This window comes from Anser anser, assembly GCF_964211835.1.
Source record: "Anser anser genome assembly, chromosome: 14".
In the NCBI taxonomy this organism is placed as follows: domain Eukaryota; kingdom Metazoa; phylum Chordata; class Aves; order Anseriformes; family Anatidae; genus Anser; species Anser anser.
The window spans coordinates 14,295,025-14,318,982 of record NC_139735.1 but is presented as its reverse complement, the minus strand read 5'-3'; the positions used below and the strand labels follow the sequence as shown (position 1 = coordinate 14,318,982).

The 23,958-nt window shown below is 44.5% G+C and overlaps 2 protein-coding genes across 17 annotated transcripts in view; both read left to right on the top strand.

The window, feature by feature from the left end:
• KCNIP1 (potassium voltage-gated channel interacting protein 1) overlaps nucleotides 1-3,157 on the top strand; it is a 256,038-nt gene extending 252,881 nt beyond the window's left edge. For all 10 annotated transcript variants that reach the window (XM_083798237.1, XM_083798238.1, XM_083798243.1 and 7 more), the window contains 3 exons: nucleotides 425-563; nucleotides 1,206-1,404; nucleotides 1,729-3,157. The gene's annotated coding sequence lies outside the window, so the exon portion shown is untranslated. The remainder of the gene's footprint in view (nucleotides 1-424; nucleotides 564-1,205; nucleotides 1,405-1,728) is intronic.
• The window catches only part of GABRP (gamma-aminobutyric acid type A receptor subunit pi), a 33,182-nt gene continuing 11,032 nt past the window's right edge, over nucleotides 1,809-23,958 (top strand). The window contains exons 1-10 of one of the 7 annotated variants that reach the window (XM_083798228.1): nucleotides 3,295-3,758; nucleotides 4,508-4,647; nucleotides 5,176-7,133; nucleotides 10,057-10,111; nucleotides 15,092-15,181; nucleotides 16,358-16,470; nucleotides 18,722-18,789; nucleotides 20,286-20,503; nucleotides 21,386-21,468; nucleotides 23,720-23,857. In XM_083798228.1, the coding sequence (XP_083654354.1) occupies nucleotides 15,126-15,181; nucleotides 16,358-16,470; nucleotides 18,722-18,789; nucleotides 20,286-20,503; nucleotides 21,386-21,468; nucleotides 23,720-23,857 (676 nt within the window). In that variant the 5' untranslated portion in view covers nucleotides 3,295-3,758; nucleotides 4,508-4,647; nucleotides 5,176-7,133; nucleotides 10,057-10,111; nucleotides 15,092-15,125. Of the gene's footprint in view, nucleotides 1,944-3,294; nucleotides 3,759-4,098; nucleotides 4,648-5,175; nucleotides 15,182-16,357; nucleotides 16,471-18,721; nucleotides 18,790-20,285; nucleotides 20,504-21,385; nucleotides 21,469-23,719; nucleotides 23,858-23,958 lie in introns of those variants that run through there. The other 6 variants (XM_083798227.1, XM_083798224.1, XM_083798226.1 and 3 more) reach the window with 6 other exon arrangements.

Below are 23,958 nucleotides of genomic sequence, written 5' to 3'. Positions count from 1 at the left end.
TTAAAACTTGATACTGAGAAAAACAGGCTTAGATCTCTGTGCTATCCATGAGAGAGATGCTTCCATTCAGATCAAATTTTTGGCTATAAAACTTTATCTCACTGGCTTTGTAAGGATAAAAATGGTATTTTTCAAGCATGCTTATTCAACTAAAATTTAGTAAGACCTTATATGTGGAAATGATTGGTCCTGTGCACAGGTTCCAGCATTACAAATGATCCCTTTGATCATCCATTAAGGCACTACTAACGTACTAGTACTAAAGTACATCGCATACCATAGCACTGCGTTTCAGTGCTGTGCCAAAAGCTTGGCATCTGATGTGAGGTAGCAATACATTCATTTAAAGTACTTTAATGTGGTAATAGAATTGAATTGTAAATAATCGTAGGAGTAACAGTGTTGGTTCTTTTCCTTCTCTTAGCAGGCTCCCTTTTGATACAGTGCATGCGTTCCCTGGCAGGCAGATGTGTGGCCCTATCATAAGCCAATTCCCTTCGAATGTGCTGAGGCTGCGGCAGGGCACCTGGGTGCCGACGGTCCCGTGGGGACATGACATACTGGTCAGTACTTTTCCAGTCGCCACATAACTTCTTCAGGTGTGTGTGATGATGTGCCCTGACTGTAGGCGCAGCAGTAAATAGGCTATAGGGCCTTTCAGGACACCTGGCATTTTCTTAGTCAGATAGTTATCAGTATCACACAGAAGTAAGGTCAGCTCGTGTTTCAAAGATTTTTGGTAACAGAGCGTGTTATTTTATTTGTGCCAGGCCTCGGAGGTACTTTAATACAGTAACAAAACTGAACTGTAAATAATTGTGAGTGAAAATGTCATTTTTTTTTCCTCTTTATGATTTCCTTTTGGTTTGGTGTGGGCATTCCCTGGCACATGGATAACATGGCCCTGACACATTTAAAATAATCACGAAAGACCCTGACAAGGAGCGGCCTGGAGGAGGATGCACAAGGAGCATCAATCTGGCTCCAACCTAGAGCTCCATGACATGTAGAAGTGGGAAAGGAACCCTGCAGGTAGCACGTTCTGAACTATGTAGATGCTGTTAAGACTTCTAATTTTTTGAGATGCAAAACTTGAAGGAAAGCCTGCTATTTTATTTATTTTTTTAATCCCTTTAAAACATGTTCATATGCGTCTGGGAAACCTCCATCATATACATCTTTTCTCCTTTTCCTTGTTTCCACAGTGCTCAAAATCATCTCCTCCAAAGGTAAACGTTTCAGTGAACACTGGAATAAAACGGAAAGTCTGTGTTGTGCTGCCGTTCAGACTTGGCTTTGAAGAGTCTTAAGCTCACATCCTCAAAAGAAAGCCCACGATTTTTTGGGGCTGTTTTACATCCCATCAGAATTCAAAGCAAAGTTCATGTTTCACCTCAAGCCCCAGTAAGTTAGCTAGAGCAATATTTCCTGATTCATAGGGTAACACTTAGCCTTTTACATTGTCCTCACTGCCATGTTGTGCTGTTAAGGGCAAAAAGCATTGCTTAATACTTTCTAACAACAATCGAGGCTATTTTTAAACACAAGTACGTTTCTGTTCTGCACTGTCCATTGCCGGGGCATTTTCAGACTGCATAAGACTCTTCTAGCTTATGAGCTGTCTTTCTCATGGCAAACCTACCACAACTACTTCATAAGCTAAACATAATGGTGAACCCATGCAAACATCAGGGTAATTTTTCCATCTCATTTTGTTTCTCCCCAAAGCAGAAAATGCTTGTTGCTTTGAAATTGATCTTGGAAATTATTCAAGTGCTCTCTGAGGTTTCCAGAGATGTCTGTTCTGAGGAGATACCGGATGTGCACACATGGGCCCAACCCAGCTGACAAATGTGTACCTGATGACTTCCCGTGCTTGCTGCACTAGAGTTGAGCAGCTGTAGGACTGAGACTTGGGGTGTAACGGTGAGCAAAAGCTTCAGGTAAGACATTTATCAGCTTTTACTTATCTTCCGGTAGCGCATATTGCTACTTTCATATCCCACATGAATAACCTGGATCTAATGTCTTCCACTCTCTGTAACTCCTCAGCTCAAAAGTAACAGAGCAAGAATTATTATTTTTGAATGGTGAAAATAGTACAAAAAGTCTGTATATAACCAACATCCAGCCACTTTAGCAGCACAACACTGGATCTGTGCATATCACTTCTCTGTGAGTGTTCAGGCTGAAATGAAATACAGAAAGGTTTCCAATTGGCTACATCGCTGCGGTGCTGTGTGAGACACGTAGAGGTACTGGGGGGTCCCTGCTGCATCCGCGCCTCCCCCAGGGCTTCAGGGCTGCTTCAGCAGAAACACTGTGTGGGATGAATGCCCCTGGGAAGTGCAGTCTTTGGAGAGAGGAAACATAAAGCATCTGTGCAGTGTGTTCATTTAATGTGTTCATCCAAGTATTTCAGCATTCTGGTTTCTTCTTGAAGCTCTCTTTCCCACCTTGGAAGAAAAGGTGCTTTGTGGGGAAAGGTCTTCATTTAAAAATTAAATAAAGTTAAGCCTTCGCTGCAGCTTTTATGTTTAAGGTGTTCAAAACAGTTCCAAAAAACATGTACCACCAGTGGAGGTAACTTTACTTTTCATGAACGTGCAAACCAGAATCTAGTGCTTACTACAGATATCTAATTAAGTACATCTTAATCTCATCTGCTGTGAGTGTATTTCGAACTATCAAAGAAAAAATAAGCAATTCTTTCCAACAGATCTTAATCTAGTGTCAGTTAAAATATCTGCCCAGCTTTTGATAGCTGTAGGCACTTGTTACGGACCAGATACATATCTAATAAGTGAGTGAGGAGGAAGGAATGGTATCGTGTCATGTAAGAGTTTTGGCCAAAGATTAAACCACAGCTGTGCATTAATTTGAGATAATAACAAAATAGTGTGTGCCTGAAATTGTGCCCAATTAGTTGCCTGCTCCCAAACTGATTCTTGTATCTGACAAGAGGTTACGCTGACCTTTTTTTTTTTTTAAAGCATATTCTTTATGTTTAAAATGAAGTTGGAAAGATGTGCAAGAATCTAGGTATGAACATTGGGTGCTGATGTGCACACAGATTAAAATCATGTTTTCAGGTTGCAACAGGCAGTATCATAATGGAAATAATTAAATGAGGCTTGGGAAAAAAAAAAAAAAAAAACATGCCTGGTACCAGTCCAGAACTTTTTTGTTCCTATGTGAAACGTTTGTTTGGTTCCACTACCAGCGGTGTTGGCATGTTAGACTTGTTAAGAACAAGACATTGTTGGTGACGAGGAGTTTGTTGTTGGCACCAATTGCTTCTCAAGGAGCAGCTGGAACCTGGTCGGTGTTTTACAGCAAATAGCTGCCTCACCGCAAATAATGTGCAGTGCTGGGTAAGATTTAGCAGAGTGCTGGGCATGGGCTGCTGTGAGGTTGGCTCAGGACTGCCCCGGGGTCTGGCTGCTCTTGTGGACGCATCGGCTGAGGCAATGTCACTGACAGGCAGCCGTCCCGCAGCCCCGCTCCCCGGTGCCTTGCGTCTCCATTCATTCTCTGTTCATAGTGTCCGTACGTTATAAGGGTTTTAAATACTGGTTGCAAGGCAAGATGTGGCCTGTTGCTTGTCACGCGTGAGCTGGTTTCTGGAGTCGGACACTGTGCTGCTGGGGGCAGCATCTGCAGGCAGCTGGACTCGCACCAAAGCTGGATGGGGAGCCTGTCCTGCCTGAGTGTGCCAGAGGGAAGAACAACAAATCCTGGAGAGGCTGCAAGTCAAAGTAAGAGAAGCTCAGCAGTAAAGCGTGTTTCTGTGCATCCTTGTCTTTAAAGGTCGCTGACAGATAGAATGAACAGTTATTTCCATTTTTCACATTTTGGGTAGCAAAGGCACAGAGCAGGAAGGAATTTTTCAGGCAGGAGTCCGGTTTGAGGTTGTGTTGCTTTATCACTTCACCCAAAAAGAGTATACTGGTTACGATTCAGTGTTTTATTTTCTTTGTTGCTGTAGACACCGTTGTCAAGTCCCAGAGTTTGCTGTAAATAAGTCTACAGTATAAAATGATATTTGTTTTTCACAATATCAGTTTTCTGCCTCCTCTCTCTATCCTGTCTTTCCAGCACTTACTTTAGAAAAGCTAGAAAGATAAGTTACGCAGTGGGTCTGACTTGACACTTAAACGCTGAGATGGGGCAGAAATACCACCAGTGTGCTGCTGCCTGGCTCCATGTCGCTGCTGTGGCCATGCTGCTGCCTTGCCCCGCCGGCACGCTGGGCAGCCACCGCTCTCAGCAGGTGGACTTTGGCAGAAGTTCAACCTTCACCTCTCTTCACAGCAAGAGTGGGTGTCTCTGTTTTGAAGCTGCCGGGAGCCCAGTGCATAGCTACCGAAAATAAATGTGGTATGAGCCGATTGATTTATCTGTGTTCTAGCCCAGCAATTAATTCTGCTTTTGGGAGGCAGAACCAAAACAGCAAACATGTCGTAATGCCAGATTGGAGCTGATAATGGATTCCTCCCTTCCTCAGCCCTTCGCTAGCGCAGAGATCAGCCTATTAAGGAATAATCTCCCAGAGCATCGGGGCCGGCTCCAGCAAGGATCACCACCGGCTGCACCGTGGCAGCGTGAAGCCCAGCCGACGGCTGGAGATGGAGCCAGAACCTACAGGTGCTGGGGATGGGAGGGAGGAGGCAGCAGGGGCTCAGAGGGGTGTCTGCCCGCCCACCATGTTCCCGAGGGGCCGCGGGGCTGCACAGAGCAGGGAAGTCACTGCTCTAACTGTACTTTTTGCCACATTGTTTTGAAACTTATTATCACGTATTATTTTACCCCGTGCTGTTTGCTGATGGTATCTGCATGGGTTGGCCCCAGCCTGGTGAGCTGGGCAGCGGGGCCAGCACACAGCATGCCTCCTCACATTGGAGGCAGCTGAAGCTGATGGTTGCGTACAACTGCTAAATGTGAGCTTTGTGGGGAAGCTGAGGCCACCAGGATGGTTCTGGTCTGGGAGCAGTGGATGGGATGTACTGCCCACGGGCACTGGTGGATGTCTGAGGGCCCCGGGGTAGCACAGGTGCAGCAGTGGGCACCCGTCCTGGTGGCGCAGGAGCAGGGGAGAGGAGGGAGCGGGCTGCACGCCCTCGCCCTGCCCACACACTCGTGTGAGCTGGGGTTACGTTTGTCCAAACCATTCAGGGTGCTAAGGAGCCGACTGAGATGCTGTCGTTGGGAGCTGCAGCACGTAGCCCTCCCCAGCAGGAAGGCTTGCTTTCCTGTCAGCAGCACAGCAGCTCGCTGATGCATCAGCTACGAGTACAAAGTCAGTGTCTCGAAGAGGAAGCGCTAAGGAGAAGGCTGCTGCCAAGGCGATCTCTCTGATCCTCCTGTAAAATTTCCGGTGTGTAAAGTGACTCTGGAGCTGGCTTCTGATAGAATTTCTCTTTAGCTAAGGCAAAAGAAATAAGTTGACTCTATGGTCTCTTTCACAAATTTTTCTGATTCAGTCAGGTAGAATCAATGTGGCTATTTTTTCATCCTGACTTGTCTTTTATGTGCATATTGCAGTGTGGGACTGAACTTTTGTTGTATTTTAACATGTACAAATTGAAATGTAAGAGCTGAAAATGTTGCATCCATTTTCAAGAGATGCCCTGGTCCTGTTAAGCCAAGACCAAGAAACAGTCCTGTGAGCTCTTAACCACGAAACAACAGGGCTCTGGTTTTCAAAGCACACAGTCTCGTTAAACGGATACCTGAGAACAGAGAAAAGGTAAATATTACAGGGAAGATAAAGTTTCAGATTGTTTTCTGCAGAATATGTTTACCTGCATTGTCACAGGAATATGCATGTCTGCACACTGCGTTCAGAGCTAAGGCAAATCCTTTTGGGAGGTGGTGTCGTGATTGTCTTTCACTGTAGCACCCATCGAGATATGCCTTTTTCTGCTGCAGGACGTGGCTTTGGACATCCCGCAGGCAGGCAGTGACACCCAGTAGCTGACAGCAGGCAGATAACCAAGCGATGGGGTACTCCTCACATCGCAGACTACCTGTCCTGGGCTGTCCTGTCCCTAAGGACAGTACAGACAGAGCAAAGCAGGTGGTGCTCGTCTGAGAAAATCAGTTTCTGAAGTGATGTGTTTATAGCAGTACAGTCGTGGAGAGAAAAGGCAACGTGTTTGGGGGGTGAAACTTCTATGAAAACTCTGTGGCCAGAGATCCAAATGGTGTGAGTATGTGTAACAGGCAGCCAAGACGTTACTCTGCTGTTGCTCTGGATTCATCTCACCAGCTCCAGAATCTGTAGAAGGATGCAGAGCTGGAAAACTCTTCTTGAAACATCAGGGGCCGTTGGTGTGAAATACGGCTCTAATGAAATGTGACAATGTGGCTTTCGTGTTGCTGCAGTCAATTCATCAATATGAAGAGGGCAAATGCTTTGACAGGAGGCGTGGGATGATTAATGGGCTGCTACATGCTTTGTGTTTTGTTGAAATCAACACCACCTGCTAAGGCTGGAGCTTTATTAATTGTAAAGGTTGTTAACAGTCACCCTGTGAACTCTGCGGGGTTTTTCAGGCATATGTATGTAGTAGCCATTTGGGGGCTGTAGGCTGACAGACTCACACTGAGCTAACCACCGCTGCATTGGGCCGCGTGTTTTTTGTGTGCTCTGGCCTTGGCTGAAGCTTAGGTGACCTAAGGCCGGGTGAGAAAACAGTAGCCCAGCAGTCCAACCGGGTGCCTACTTTTGGCATGAAGGGCAAAGTTACACTTGGTGTTCCTTGGGTTATCTAACCCCCAGTAAGTAACAACCGGGTTACTTGCAGGAGTTGAGAAAAGCAGTTTAAAGGCTTTGCAAGGCTGCTGCTGCGCCCTGGGAAAGCTCTGGGCCTGCCGCAGTGCAGGCAGTGCCGCGCTGCGTTTCTTTGCCAAGTTCTGGCCCCCAGGTGAGCTGCTGCCGGACACCGTTCTGCTTCTGCCTCGGCTCCCACTGCGCAGAGTCCTGGTGCCCTCCTGACAGCGGGAGGACCTCACGGCTGCAGGAAGCCAGCGGGGCTCCTTCCTGCCAAACCTCAGCCTTGGGGCCAAGCCTCGCCTTCGGGATCCGGATTGCTCGTGGAGGCAGGCGCTGCCTTTGGGGTTGAGCACAGGTCTGTACGTTTGCAGAACTGAAAGCATAAAGCACAGCCTAAGAAAAATGTAGCAAATTAATTTTCCAGAGACTTCCCCCTCCCTTCTGAAAGGGATGCCTTCAGTTGGGGGAAAAAAATGTCAATTTAAAACAAAAGACCAATGAATATGGTGGCACTTCTTCTTTTGCAAGTTTAAACACCTCATCTTTCCTTAGAGAACAGCTCTAAATCATTTTATTTGCAAACCCTAAGCAGGAATTTGTATTCATGGTAAGACATTTATTGAGTTAATTTATTTAAGGCTGGGGCATAATTTCTAATAATGGAAGAGTCTCTAGGCCCAGTGAAATTGTCTCCCTGATAGGACATTAATATTTTAAGGGATTATAATGCTCTGTCAATTGATCTGTGTCTTTAAGGGAGTAGGTTAGCAGTTATTGATGAACACTCATATGAAGGATTATCTTAAATAAATCTGGTGCTCTGTAGACCGATGCCTGCCACAGGGCTGCTTTGCCGTGCTGACTGCGAGGTGGCTTCAGGGTCTGGGCAAATGGGAATGAAGGAAATAAGGAGGAAAAATAACGCGATGCAAGTCTGCAGGGTCTCTTGGTGGCTAAATTTCCCCATTCTTAGCAGTGGGGACCATTTACGCTGTTTGAATGATTTAAAAAGAGGAAAAAATGAACTAAAACCATTGTTTGTTTTATTGCTGTATTGAATGGGATGTTGCACTATTAAAGATGGCATTGAACGGCCTTTAAAGAGAGGTTAACAAAGGCACCGTGACCAGACCGTTTTAGGGGCAGCGTGCCCGCGGGAAGGGATGGCAGCACCCACTGCTTGGTGGCGGCGCCCTCACCCCAGGTCACGGCGGCAGCGTGAGCAAAGTGCTGGCAAGAGGCAGAAACCTGGAAGGGCGCCGAGGCGCTGTCACAGCCTCGCGGTGTGTTGGCTGGGGTAGCTTCTGAGGGGCCTCATTCCTGGGAAGCACTGAATTCAGTCCTTGCAGCCAGGTGATCCCACCGTGCTGAGGCGTTACGGTAACTTTGCAGTGCAGAGACACTTTGCAGAGACAGCTGGAGGGTTCCTGCTATGCTGCGGAGCTCTGCTGAGGGGGTGTGCACTGGGCTCCAGTGAAAGGTTTTATTTACTCATGTATGAGTTAGTCCTCTTCATGCAATAGGCAATGTATTTATCTATTAAAAAAAGTGAAATTCTGCTCCAAGTGAAATGCTGGCAGTCTGTTTCTGCGTCCGTGGCAGCATTGTGGACATTGAACATTTATTGAGGAAAACTGAACTTCAGCATGGAAGGAAACGCAGTCACAAGGCAGCTTTGACTGTGCTGCCTGCAACAGCAAAATAAATGGGTTAGGAAGAAATGGGCCATGGAGGTCTTCAAGACATTACATGTCTGTTTTTTCCCTGAAACTTACTGTGGAGAGGAGTATTTCACTGCCCTACAGAAATTCAGACTGATACGTACGTAAGATGAATGCTTAAGTCTGAACTGTGCTCCTTGGGGCCCCATCCAATATTTTTTTTCCTACATGCCTGTTCATCAACGTGTTGTCAAGCCCTCGATTAATGAGCTGCTGGCAGCTCTGTTTGTCCTCACTCCCCTCCTTTGACCACGCTGGGTCCTTTCCCCGCAGCAAGGTGCTGCTCAGCTTGGCACATGGTGACACACGTCTGCTTGCAGGAGCCAGATGCTCAGCAAGGACAAATAAAAAAGAAAGCGAGTCCTTCTCATGCTCCTTTTGTCCTCTGAGAGGTCAACGAGTCCCTCCTGCTTTTCCTTCTGGAGGGATGGGCCAAGGCAGGTAGCACTCGCTCACCTAAATCATGTCGTTGCTTAATTGCCCTATGGGCCTGCTGCAGTGCACGCTTCAGGAGACAGTACGGGCAGCTCCGCCATGGAGACTGGCCAAGGAAGTGCTGTAAGCAAAGCTGTTCCCCTTTGTCCTGGCTGTCGAAAATGACTGAGGAAAGCAATCTCAAAACCACCCAGAACATCTGGCGATTTCTAGTTTTACATTTACCTGTTCAGTGTTTTTGGATTCCTGTTAGCTTGGAAGAAAAAGCTCCATGTGTTGACTGTGGACGTTGTGGCTGTGTTTCTGCTGTAGCATTCTGGTAAACTGACCATGCTGACCATGCCCTTGGTCTGATATAATGGGAGAATAATTAGAAATGAAGTGTCTGATGCATTTCCTCTCCATTCATTTATCATTATGGCCATCTAGTTCCTTTCTGTCTAAATGGCACCATCTCATTATTTTCAAATTCTGCTCACGTGTGAATCTTTCCATAATCACCTTTTGTTTCCCATTTTGCTTTATTTACTGTTAGTGTAAGAAGATCCTCTGACCTTTATCCACTTCTTTACATGTACAGTTTGGAAGGGTGTATTATTTTGTGTCCCACGAGGGAGTTAATCCTGTGCGTGCTTGTCTCAGCTGATAGGAACAAGAATAATTATGTCTCACATCAAATACCTGCACATACACAATGGAGGAGACTGAGCGAGCAGAAGTGCTGAGGTGGGAGGGACAGTATATATAGGGTTACTATTACAGGGTTGGCAAGTAGAGAGCGAAATCATAGAAAGCAATGTTGCTTGGCTTGTGATCTCTGTGCCTGTTAAGAGGAGGGAAGATGAACTTTCTGCACCCAGCCCTGGATCCCTGCCTGCAGTGAGGGGCAGGTTTGCCGAATGAATGAAACCTGTGCTCTGAAATAATTGCCCAGTGTGACTGAGCACAGACAGCTGTGAGCTTTCAGATCTGCAGCCACAGGAGACTGAAAATTGCAGGCAAGTTTAGATTATAGCTTGAGTTAAGCTATCCATTGTAGGAGAAAAAGGTGCCTCAAGCATGCTAAGTTACCGTATAAAATGTTAATGACTTTGAAGTTTTACATCCATTGTATTTGTTTAGAGTAAATGAATTGACCAGACAGAAGGCAAACAACATTTTGGAGGAAGAATTTCACGTAAGTAAATCTCAGTAACCTTCATTTTGATATGATTTAAGACTTTCTGCATGTATTTAAAGAACTCAGCCCTGCCAGCTGCAGGCAAACCCGTGTACCATGCTGGGTGGGCAGATGTGAGCATAAGCTGCCACTTCTCAGAGCAGCTTGAAGGATCAGAGTTTACATCTTGAGAACATAAATGCATTACCTGGGTGTAGTTTTAACACTCTTACAAAAGGACTGAATCTAATTTTATGTAAACTCTACTTGCATCTTGGAGTTACTCATTCCAATGAAGATCAGAAATAAGGCAGGAATCAGGCCTGTAGCGTATTGGGGGGGGGGGGGGGGATGTGTCATATAAATGATAGGACTGATTCCCCTCTCTCATACTGCCGTAAACTAAAAGGAGTACTACAGATGAGGTCAAAGCATATAAATGTGTGTGCTACTCACAGTACCAGCACATAGGAGTGGGCTCTCTATTTTTAAATTACCCTGGTTGGTGTGTGTGTCATGCAGCCTGGGACTCTGGGGGCAGTTGCTGTTGGCCTGTCGGTGCAGGTGCTGCTACCCATTGGCCTGTGAGACCCGTACGTGGGTGCTGAGGGTCTGCCTTGCGCTGAAGCACAGCAAGGACTGCCTTGAACACGTGTAGGTATGCATTACAGCCTCAGCTAGTCACCTCGGCAGTGCCTGCTTTTTCTGGAGCTGAGGTCATTTTTCATGTGATGTAATGACAGTGACATGGATGGAAAGAATCTACTTTTTTTTTTTTTTTTACCAAGAGCAAAAGTTCACAGAAGTTCTTGAAGGATTTCTGTAGGTACCATAAAGTTGCCTGTTTACCTGCCCATGACTCCAGATAACCACTCAAGGCAAGTGAAAAGCAAAAAGCAGATTACAGCGGTCGGCATCTGGCCCTGAGCAGCCAGCTCTCCGTGCCAGGGTCACTCCCTGCCCCAGCCAGCACATGCCTTGCTGGGCCTGGGCTACCGCATCCGCTTCAAAGCCTACCTCCTGCTCTTCCAGGCAGACAACGGGCCAGTAGTGATTTCCTGGACTTGGTCCAGTTATCAGCAAAGTGGCTGAAATTAGAGTTCTTCAAACACAGAAATCAGCAGGACAAAAAAAGTTCAGATCAGGAAAAAGAAAAACTCAGATTTTGACAGAATATTGAAACATGAAAGGCTTAAGTCAATATTCTTTTTTCTACTTTCTCTTGCTTAACACACTTAAACTCTTTTCTCAATGCCTTGTTTTAGTTAGAAAATACTAAAAGCAAAAAGATTTTAAAGCTAAAACATCAGAAAGTTCATTTTGGTATTATCCACTTGCCAGTACTGGTGCTGTTTCCAGGTCCTCCAACCCCCTTTTTCTTGCATCCACCTCTTGTCTCCTTTTGTCCTGGCCAGCTGAGGTCTGAGCTCCTGTATCTGTTGGCACGTGACAGGATCCCACTAACTTTTTAGTTCTGTAACAGTAGGATTGTTTTTGCATAATTTGATTTTAGTGTCAAATAACTAAGAGTTTCCAATAAGAGTGGCCTGCAGAAAAATACAACATACAATTGTTTTCCTGTTAACTCTGCTCTCTTCTTTGTAGCAGCTCCACATTTTCTCCTGGACTCCCAAAATAGATTTTTAACATGAAAAATTTAAAAAATTAAAACTTTGTTTTGGGAAGAACAAAATTTGAAATTAAAAACAACAAAAACAACAAGCAGAAACAATTATTTCACGTTAAACTTTAAATCTGAGGAAACTGAGAGGTAAATCACTTTGAATGAACTGAAACTGAAAGCTTTTCATGATTTGTTTGGTCAGTAAGTTAAAATTTGAACAGCTCTCAATCATGAGAATGCACAACTCTCCTGCAGCAGCTGTGCAGAGAGCAGGTCATGCCATGGACCTTTCCTTACAAAAGCCCCTGCCCACCCACATCCCCAAAGTAGTCATCTCTCAGGATCAGACAGCTGCTCATAACTCAGACTGGGCAGGGCAAAGAAGGAAATAAATAAATTTGGCTTCAGTCACTCAAAACCATGCCTAGATAAACATGCTGACCTTGATGTGAATTCTTGGTTTCTACAAAGCCAGTTAAATCTGATCCCAGGGTACGTGATGCTGTTTGCTTCGTTCATCAGATTGTAGTTTTGTTTAGGAACTACTGCGTTTGTGCCAGTGGCCAAAGAAAGCTCGGTACAGGATGGTGCAGCTACGTGGCAGTCATGAAGCTGGAAACTCCCAGTGGTGGTACAGTGATGCCTTTCCCTGGAACATTAATCCCTTGAGAGAATACAGGGAACAAAAAGGGAGTCGCTGTCTGTCCGGCCTTTGTGTGCAGCACAGTTCCCATCTGCTGGCTGCGTTGACCACAGATGGGCAGAAGAGGTGGTGAAACTGCTGCCTGGGTTGCACTCTGGGGTTTTCTCCAGGACAGCAAAGGCAAAGCCAAACGATCCACATCTCTGTATGCCCAAAGACAGAAGAGTCCTGACAGGATGTCCCTCAAACCTTGACCCGGGAATGAAAACATGGGAGTGAAAATGGCTGCCCTAACATTTCAGATGTGGTCTCGCTTGTGTTTGGTTCTGGCAGGCTGAGGTTTCGGGTGCGAGGGTGTCCGGGTGCTGCAGGGTCTGTCTGGGGAGCACAGGAGAAGGACACGGGGTGTCCTCGGGCTGCCAGCAGCACGAGCCGCTTGTCACGGTGTTTCCTGCAGAGTGAAGGAAATGCAACAGGCAGGTTATGCCCAAGTTCATCAGGAAAATTTTTCCTTTGTGTTATAAAGAGGCAGCACTTAAATGGGCAAAGTAAATGCAATCTTTTTATTTCTGCATTTACTTTTTCTGTCTTCCCTCAACAGCTTTTATTCTCTGATGCACGTGTGCTTGTGTGGCAGCTTCTGCAGTTTGTAGCAGTGTGGCTCGAGGAAACCTTGTGAATTACTACCTGACTCTTAGCAGCTTATCACAGGGGTCTACTTTTCTGGGTGGCTTTTTAGATCCTTGCAACAGCTCCTTTTGCCTGGCATTGGGATGCCATTTGCCACGAGGATATCAGAGAACATGCTAATCTCCTGCTCTGCGGTGAGACGCAGGCGGCACTCTCAGATGTGAGGTGAGAGGTGACGCGGGACTGCGGTGCCTGCTGCTGGCTCGTCTCACGTTCGTTGCTGCTGGATGTGAAGGAGCCTGTCACTAAGGGTTACGTGGGCAGCAGTGCAGAGGAGCCTGAATACCACTTGGGGCCCCATCAGGTGACGGCGTACATCTCTGTTACCTCTCACTCTGTTCCCTATAAACAGAATTATTGCAGATGCCGGTGACTTTCCTGCTCTTGTGTTTTCACTCCTCTCCGCCCTTCAAAGTTAGGGGATGTAGCACATAGGCTGTCATTCTTGGGCTTCAACAAAAAACACAGTCTCACAGTTTTGGCACTCCTCTGTCTCTCTCTATTTCAATAAATAGCTAAGAAATGCTTTGGTTATATTCAGTTCTGGGTGCTGGTGTCACCTTTTCCTTGCCAATGAGCACTTCAGTATGCTGAGTTTCTAGCTCTCAGGTACTTACTTACAGAGCACCCTTTCACTGCCTCCCAACCTTTGATATACTTACCTTCACAGCCGTGCTCTGAAGAAGGAGAAAAGATTTTCCTTGTTCTGTGGAGAATTAGCAGAGGCACAGAGAAATCGAGATTTAGTTCAGGTCTGTGGCGGCAGCAGCAGCTATAAATTTATCCAAGTTGCTTTGTTTCCACTCTTTGCTAGATAGCACATTGCAGCATGTTTCATTTTGGCTAACTGATGGCACAACAGGGTTGTAAGACAACTTTTTACTACATATGAGGTCCCCACCCACTAGTCATCAAAATAAATAGAGTTTGGCTTGCTTTCTTCAAAATAAGGTCTTAGTAACTAGGATCAGATGCAATAAAATTGTTCAGAAACCAATGCACAAAAATGCTAGCAACCACAGCTCCTTTGTGAAATGGATGTTAATGAAGGGTCCCTCAGCTGAAATTCATAAATTTTCATACTTTAACCAAATGCTACTTTATAGCATTATCCTTTCTGTCTTAAGTTCTTCTTTTATATGGGTCAAGCAGCTCAGTATCTCCAGCTCAAACCAATGATGGCCAAGTAGCAATCTTTCCTTGGCAGTTGTGGCAGTGTTGTCCTCACCAGCCCATTCCTGCAGCAGCTTACTGTGGGAACACCAACAGGCAAGTGGCAGAGTTGTTCATGCCCCCAGTAGAGATGTGTGACTGCAGCATTTCAGGCAGGGCACCGATGCTGAGCGGAGCAGAGTTTGGGTAGTGTTCCCCATCATGGTGCCAGCTCCAAGGCTAGCACGAGCCCGTGGGAGTCTCAGGCCAGAAGCCAGGATTCGGTTCCACTCCCAGAAAAGTCAACGAAACCCATTTGAAGTAGAATGATTTCATCCTGTACTGCATGCTGAGTGACTTGCCAACATTACTATTAATAGTGTGGGTTTATCCCAGGTACAAGCTAATGGAGTGCAAAGCTACAACATTTCTGTGTAGATGATTAGCGGAGCATGCAACTGTGAGATGCTGAATCTGTCATGTGGGAAGGATTTCGCATGGCTTCAGAGTGTGATTAGCTTTAGGAACTTCCTAAATACTTCTCTATTTAATAAATCTTTTCTCTATGGTGTTACTCTCAACATTAGCTAATCCCCAACCCACACTGAAAGAAAATCCCCATCTAAAACAAAGCGGTAGCTAAAATCTGGTCACCCTGTAAAGGACCTTAGGAACTGAGCTGTCACTAGCGTCTTTTACCTGGTAAGTATTTAAGATAGCAAGGAGCTGAAAAATGATACAAGCTAGAAAGAAAGGGCAGGTGTCACGATGTGCTGAGAAAGTTAAATGTCATTGTGGGGTTCTGTCTCTGTGCAGCGTTTCTTTTCCCTGTCCTCTTCCCTTAATTTGTTTTCCTTAAACCACAAAACTTTAATTTTTTATTTCACAGAAGAGCAGCGCAAATACTGAAATAATCTCTAGAGATGTTTTGCAGATACTTTTGCTTCTTCAGTCTGTGGCTTTTCCTCCCAACCCAAAGGTAACTGGAGTGTTTATTTTGCTGTATAGGTCATCTGAATTATGTTTAATATAAATAATGTTGCCGAAAATGAAATTATGCATCCAATTTTCCAGCCCTTCCAAAGAAAGCTGGGTGCTCAAACAGCAACCTGCACAGGTCCCCAAAATACAATCTATGTGTTGACAGCGCAACCCCTCTTTCCCTGTTCAAGAGCAGGAACGTCAGCTGTTTTTGCTGGAAACACCTCCCCCCATGCCTCCTAGCTGAGTTATTGCCATCCCTGGACTGTGTCAGCTTTAAAGCACCGCTTGAGACTGGGGAGAGAGACAGCACCTCCTTCAGCCCTTCGCAGAGCACTAACAAACTGAACGGTTCACTCATGTTTTCATTACGTGAGCACGTGAACACAGTGCCTGGGGACACTGCACCATAAAACGTACCTTTTTACGGTCCCCAAATCCTGTTTCTCTAGCTGTCTGTTTATATGATGGTACAGCTCTGTGAACCTCACAATGCCAGGTACTAGCTGTGTTGTCTGTCCACAAAATGTTAATTTTGACCTTGTTATAGTAAATTGGGGTTGAACCCTCTGTGTGCACAGCAGTTGGGGAAGTCAAGATCACAAAACTTTCCTCATGTCTATGAAGTGCTCACTGCCTTACCTCTCTCCTTCCAACGTACTCGGGGATTTTACTCCTGATGGTAGCTGTAGAGATGCTTCCTGACACTAACAAATGAGGATGAAAGCTTGTTTAGGGTAACAGTGATTAGGAGGGAGGAGCTGTTGGGCAGTAAGATTTGTCTCAGGCTGTCATAAGCAGGAGGATAAAAAGAGATGTTCTGTATATACGTTTTATGAGGGGGAATGGGAAGGAGATTACAGGTTATTATTAACTCTGTGATATACTGACCTTGCTTGACTTGTATGGGACATTTAAAGAATGACCTTAAGCCATGGTGTCTGCAAACCTGTGGTTACTTGTTGAGGTAATTTGCTATATTCCCATCCCTTTAAGGTTTTAATTATTCAGCTAAGTTAAGTAATGTAAGTGCTCATGATTTAAATTATTTACTTATTTTTAGTAAGCGTTTCATGTAGTTTGGTTGTTTGAGCACAAGCTGGGAAAGCAGCTGCACACCTGGTGCGCCCAGCGCGGTTGGCCCCATGTAACAGGACGTTATTTGTGTCCCCAGGAGGTGCTCGCTGGGTCATGTATCCAACCTGGGCGGCAGCGACACGACATCCCTCCCTGGATTTGAGAACCTCACTGTGGGATACAACAAATACCTCAGGCCCTACTTCGGTGGTATGTTGGCTCTCTGCATTTCACTGTTTGAAGAATGGTCTGTTAGGCTTGTGTGGAGGGGTGAGCGTGCTCTCAGCTTTCATTAGCATGCCCCAGTTTAAAAGGTTGTGTCCCTTTTAAAGTAGCTCGTAGCCAAAGCTGCCCTCCTACCTGTGCATCCAGTGTTGTCTTGAATACGTTGTGCACACATGCACGTACAGGGCATGAGAATGTGTCCATCTGTGAAGAACGTGGAATTTATTAAAAAAAAAAAAAAAAAAAAAAACACTTCAGCAACTCCATGAAAGATCTGACAGTAATTAAATTCTGCACTAATTGTGCATGCTTTTGTTTAGGGCCTACCCCTTGTGATTTTCTGCTTTATTTTTGTGCATGTAAATTTACTTAGTAGACAGTGGGCGTAGAGGAATAAGTCATTCTTCTTTCCAGAAATAATGACTTTTTGACAAGTGCTTTCACTTCACACTGGGACACAAACTAAACCTGATTTAAACCCTTGTGAAACTCCAGAGTGAGCACCTGAAGGACAGTCATTTAGGAACTCACCCGAGGCTGTTGTCTGCCTTAGGTGTCAGGTCTCCCACCTCCCAGGTAAATGCTGTAACCACTTGGAGGAACGAGTTTCGGAATGGCATTCAGCACCTGAAAAATATTGATTAAAGCTTAAAAATCTATGAAAACTTTGATAAATTCTGCTTGTCTGCCAGAACCTGTTACTGAAACAAAGCTCAGCAGAAAAATTCCCCATCAGCTTCCTCCGGGAGCTGCATGTTTTTCCGCTGTAGCTCCTGCAGACTGACCTTCTGCTGCTGGCAGCTTTGAGCCCCTTCCTTTTTTCTGACCACGGTGATAAATTTCTGGGACAAGACAGAATTTAGCAGCTTGTTATGCCCAAAATGTCTCATGCAGGAATAGAAAAGCTCTATTAGAGCCTGTCATATAAGTGAGCAGATGCTTCTGAATTGCTTAACAGCCATCTATGCCAGACTATGCCTACTATAACCATTAAACAAAAGTGGTTGTAACTCAGGTTTGACCTCCTCCAGAGTCCCCAAGTCCTCACAGTTCCGCCCTCTGGTCATTAATTTTACTGGCAAGTGTCTAAATATCTAAAAACAAGATGGAAGAATGTAAATGACAGCTACTTGAAAAAATATGTATCCTAGGTAAATGAAATACATTTTGGAGTTTGGAACACTTCAAAAAACAACAAAAACACAAACCCTTCTAACCTGGAAAGAGATTTAGAAAGTGTCCCATAGACTTTCCTACACGTGACTTAGAGATGATGAAAAGGAGTTTCAGCAAGTCCCACGAAGATGGCACTGCTGTGTTACCACCTGGGCAGAGGGCAGTCTTGGAAAGCACCAAGCCCCACTGCTAGCAGGTCTGTGCGCAGCAGCGCAACAGTGACGTTGTGGTCCAGGGGACAGGCTCAGATCTTTGGGCCCCAAAGTCATGCTGGAGCCACTGGGATTAAACAAATGGGGCCCAACCTAAGGGAAAGTCAGTGTTTTTCTGCTTGTTAATAATGACCCTCTTTCAGAGCCACCTGTTCACCCACCCCATTGCAGGACCTGGTGAGTGCTCTTCAGTCATTTCCTGGGGAGCAGCTGCCCTCTTGTGGTGGATTTTAAGAGTTAATAATAGAAAATAGGGGAGTAAGTACCAAGATTCAGGACTTGAATGCTGAAAATTTGCTTGTAAATAAAACAGCAATATAATAAAAAGGCCAAGGCTGTTGCATTTCTCGTTTGTAACCCAGTACGTGGTCTCAGCAATCACTGAATTTTTCTGACTCTTAGTTTTCCTCTCTGAGGAACAGGGTTGCTGGTGGACACCTGCTTGTGGAGAGTCCTCAGAGAGCTGCATGTGTGAAACAAATCGTGCAGTGCTTGCTGTTCCTCCCACTGTGCAAACATTGTGGACTGGATAACAAGGAATAAACTGGCTTTGGCTTCCCATTGGCAAATGCCACTGAAATGCTCATTTAAATGGCTAATGGACATGGATATTTGCTGTCTGGTACCATCACCAAATACAGAACTCCAGTTCCCTAACAGCAACAACTTCGTTTTGGATGATAAAGTAATTTGTGAGCCTAGTGCTTTGAAACTGTGTCTAGCCCTTTGGGCTTCTGCAGTTTTAGAGATAAAGTTGCGTGTGGGGGAAGCTGGGAGCAGCGCCCATGCTGTACGGCATCCTGACCGGTTCTGTTCTTCTCTGCTTAAGCTTTCCTTTCCCTCCACAGGAGAACCTGTTCAAATCGCAATGAGCCTGGACATTGCCAGTATTTCTAGCATATCTGAGAGTGACATGGTAAGCGAAATAATTTGTTTTGTAAGAGAGGAGAATGGGATCTGCCTGAGAGACTCATCATGTTACCATATGTTCATTACAGAAACTGTCATATTCCAGCTGCTTTGTTTTCCTGTGTCTGACCACTTTCAGGGGTGTGAGGAAAAGAAGGCTCACTTATGGTTGCAGACTACATAGACACCATAGTAATGTGGGCTTGTAAGTAAAAAGCGATGACCCCAAAAGTCCTACTGGCTTATAAAAATCAAAAAACAAAAGAAACAAAAAAACCACCTGAGTGCCTCTTGGAAATTTCCTCTCCCTTCCTTTTCCTCCGTGTAGCAGCCCTCTGTGTGGGGTAGGACTGGCCTCGGTTGGATGTGGTGGGGCTGTATGAAGACAGCCAGTGTCTCTCCTCAGGGAGGAGAAATGAGGTTTTGAGCTGAGACAGTCTGAGGCTCAATGGACTGGTCATCCCCCCCAGAAAAAAAGTAATGACAATTTTCAAATGTACAGAGACCATCTTCCCACCACTGAGTCTGGTTCCCTCCGCTTCTGATTACAGCTTGATTTCAAACATTGCTGAGAATTCCTCGTTCAGGTCAAAGCTCCTTTTCTGTTAAACCATCCTACAAATTACAGATTAAATGAAACAGAACTGCAGCGTCCACCACAAACAAGCAATGTATCTGTGGTATAATACAGCAAATTCATGCTGTTACACAAATGTCAGGTCTTTTGAAATTAAAAGGCATAACTGGTTGTGTTTACTGCATCTGTAAGGAGGGAAGCAAAATAATACAACAGAGTCCTGTCTCTGTCCAGGAGGCTCTTTAGAGCTGAGCATTGCATGTTCTTTTATGGTGGGGCAATATACAAATACTTCAGACACTGCAGATACATCTTGGCAGGCTAAATTCAAGCCAAATTAATCACTTCAATTCAAAGTCCTGTTAAAAAAAAGATGCTACAAGTTTAGTGTTTTTTGGGGTTTTTTTGACCTTACTGATGAAATAACAGGTTGGAATTTTTTCCTCTATTTCTTCCAGATGTGTCTCTCATCATGTATGTAATACACGTATAATTTTCCATCTCTAGTCCATGGCTGGTTTTTAATATCAGTGACTTTCTGAGTGGCCTCAAATCTGTACTTCCCATCTGTTTTCTTACCTGCAAAACAGACACAAAAATATCAATTACAATAACTGCTCATTTCAAAATAAAAATAATTTAAAAAACACAATAAAATAAAACTGAAGCACTGTGAATATAATCTCTAGTTCTCATACAGAACACGTTAGAGTTCTTATATATACTTATTTCCCATAAGTATATGGGAAATGTAGTACAATAAATAAAACTACGATGAAGATCTGTTGGTTTTACTGCAATGCATTTGGTGCTGAGCTTTGATGGGTTGAGCAACTGTGAGTTCTGCATCTTGTCACACATGGCATACAGTTTATTCCATGCAGGTGTTCTGGATGCTCAGCCTCAGTTTCTTCTCTCTTCCCCAGGATTATACAGCTACTATATATTTGCGGCAGCGCTGGACAGATCCCCGGTTAGTCTTTCATGGCAACAAGAGCTTCACGCTGGATGCCCGTCTAGTGGAATTGCTCTGGGTACCAGACACGTACATCGTGGAGTCAAAAAGGTCCTTCCTGCATGATGTCACTGTGGGCAACCGCCTCATAAGATTGTTCTCTAACGGCACCATCCTGTATGCCTTAAGGTAAATCAACCTTTGCCTTCGCTGATGACAGTGGTTCAGAATAGATTTCCAGAATTATGCTAGACAGGAGCAGACAGCAACTGTCAGAGGTAATGATGAGCTTGGAGCCAACAAGCCAACTGTGACAGTACTCTACCGATCTGTTACCCACAGTCCTGGCCACCTGGAAACTCCTGCCAAGGATCAGGCAGGATTCCACAACATGACACGGGCTGTGTACAGAGCAATGTCTGCTCAGAAAGCTCACAGTTTTGGATGTTACGTGGGACAAGTCAAATAGAGTCAGATGGAGGCTGGAGAGGAAGGGAGAGAGGACATCTTTACAGTAAAAGTTTAACTGATGGTGGGGAATTATTTCCTTATCCAGTGCCACGCGGCCATAATTTCTTCTCTTTAGCAAAAAGTGCATGTGTATGTGCACTGCAGAAATGTGCACAGTAATGTGTTAGCAAGCCTTAGGTCTTCCTAGGTAGATGTAACGGAGCGTGTCTCAGTTACCTTCAATGCAAGCAAACTGCTATAAGCAGACTTGTTCACCCTCCCCATCAAAGCAAGCCAAGGTTTATGCACCATTAGTTGCTGTGCCTCAGGTGACAAGGGGTAACTTCCAAGTGCTAACAGTAGCACTGGAAAACGTGTTAATCCACACTAAGGCTCCCACCACAGCAAGGCAAAAATCCTCCTTCAGTTACACTTTCATCAGTATGGCTGTAGAGAACGTATCTTAAGGAGGGTTCTCTCTGACTGCAGCATTCCTTTCATTTTATAGGTCAAAATTTTCTAAATGGAGCAGGATCCTTGTGGTCTAGTCTGCTATGAGAAGTAGAAATATTCCATTACCATGCTTTTATTGCAACTTTAGAATTCTTTCTCCTCTTACAGAATCACTACTACTGTTGCTTGTAACATGGACCTGTCAAAATATCCTATGGACACACAAACATGCAAACTGCAGCTAGAGAGCTGTAAGTATAACACTCCAGAAAAAAAAAAAACAAAAAAAAAAACCACTGACTTTAAATTTGTTTATTCAAAGTCTAATGTATGTAAGTATGCATCTTGAATATTTGCATTCATCATGGTGGCCTCCTGAAGCAGTAAATAATAATGGTCAAAAGAAAACAACTTTATTTGATCATTGTTCAAATGCTTGTGTTGTAATCCACAGTTCAGAGTTTTTTTCTGTCACTATGCAATTTATATTTAGAAAAAAAAAGTGGTAATAAATAGTATCTTCATCAAAGAGTAAATTAAATAGTTCAGTTCTGTACAGAAAGGGTTAAGTAGTAACTGCTAGGTTTCCAAATTTGGTCCTTTTTGTACACAACTTCAAAAGCAACTTGTGGGGATGAGCGCATGGGATGGAGTACAGAACAACCTCACACATATTACCTTAAACCTGTTGTATCTCCCAAACCAATCCAACCCTGTCTGTGAGAGCTGGTTGTTACAATAATGGAGATGGAGGGACCCTCATCAACAGGAGGAGTCTCAGGCTTGGAAGCCTCAAAAAAAAAGGAACAATCAGGGAATCCTGCTCTTAAATTAAACGTTCGTCTACAGCAAACTTGGCTGAGAACTGGTAACAGGTAAATCAGACCCTAAAAAAAGCTAGGGTACTACGTGGCTTTTACACAGGAGCTCAGCAAGAACAGTGCTGCTGTTACGTCTCTGTGAAGCTCCCCAACAAGCAAGCTCCCTTCTCCTGCTTTGCGTCACAAAAAGAAACATCTACAATCTCAGTGCTAAAAAGACCAGATTAAACTTCTGGGGTTGCAGCATGAAGCACCTAAGGAAGCACATATTATTTTCACATTAAAATCATATTAGTTCACCATGGTTAACTTTATTACAAAGAATAGCTCCTGAAATAATAATGATTGGCCTCTTCTGCTAAAGCATAGCTTGTTTGGGCCTGCTTTAAAAGTGATTGGGTCCTACATCATGCTCAGTTGCTGTATAATTCCAATGAAATTACATGCACATTGCCCACTGGAGGTTTCATTAGGATAAGTGCCCAGAAATAATGCTATTTAAATATATGCCAGATGAATTAACAACAATCTATCATTTATTATAAAATTTTCCTGAGTAACCACGATTTATAAAACTGTTTAGAAACTTCGAAAAGTCACATGCTTAGGATTCTGCGCAGGGATTCATACCCTGGACACCTAATTTACGAGTTCATCATACTCAAACTCTGGTAATTTGTGTCTAATAAGAAAACACAATTAGATAAAAATAGAGCTGCAACTGCATCTGATTCTTTCTACCAGGATGAACAGGTCATTATCAGCATAAACGTGTCCCTGCTCATTTTCTCAAAGAATGGCACTTAATAAAAGGATCAAATTAGTGAGATCGATGGGCTTATTTACTAAATTAAGTGAAATTTTTGAAGTGAATGGCTAGCTGGTGACACAGTACGAGATTTATCCCTCACATTGAGGTATCCTTTAGTCCAACCTGAGGTCACGGAGTGCCATCATTTACATTCCTGGTGGCAATTTCTCAGCTAGCACATGTGGAGTTTACTGATAACTGCTTGAGCTGTTGATCTCATCTGTCCCATTGTTTTGGGGCAGGAATTCAGTGTCGCCTAAACATTGGATATGTTTGTGTGTCAACAGTCCTGGGCAACGTGTATATGGTCAGAAGAGCCTGGTATGTAACTGCAGAGCAGTCTCAGCTCCAAGCTCTCAAGTAACTGTAGACACCTTTTCTGATCTTATTGAGCACTAGAATAGATGGTCCAGTGCCATATGCTTCTGCTAGCTGATAAGGGCTCAGCGAGATCTGCCCTCTCTTCTTTTTAACCAGTGCATTCTTGCTCACCTTGCATGACTGAAGAATATGTTCAAGGGTTGAGCACTGCGGTAGTTTTATCCTGCAGTGTATAACTGATCTGGGGATGGCAGGAGTATTAAATTACCTTTAAAAATGTGAAAACATTTTAAAATTGGAATACCCAATATAAATGACTGAAACGGGTTCTTTGCATCACTCGCAGTGATACATGTTCCCAGCCAAATCTGAACCAGCAGACTGAAAATATAGCAATGAAAATTCCACTGATGGTCTGACATGGAAAGAGGGTTTTTGTCCAGCCCAGGTTGCAGAGGTGCCATTTTTGCTCCTAGCCAGGAGGCAGGGCAGAGCAACACCTGGCATTTATTGGCTCACCACAGTAACACGGGTCTCTGTTCTCCTTAGGGGGATATGATGAAAATGATGTCATCTTTACATGGCTGAGAGGAAACGACTCTGTCCACGGCATAGAAAGGCTGCGGCTCTCTCAGTACACGGTGGAACGTTACTACGCCCTGGTCTCGAAGTCACAGCAGGAGACAGGTAAAGCAGTGAAAGAGAAAAGCAGGTAAAGCTCTCTTAAGGATCTCTCCTCCCACCTCCTTCCTTCTATGGACCTATATCTTTTGACTCAAGAAGCCTGA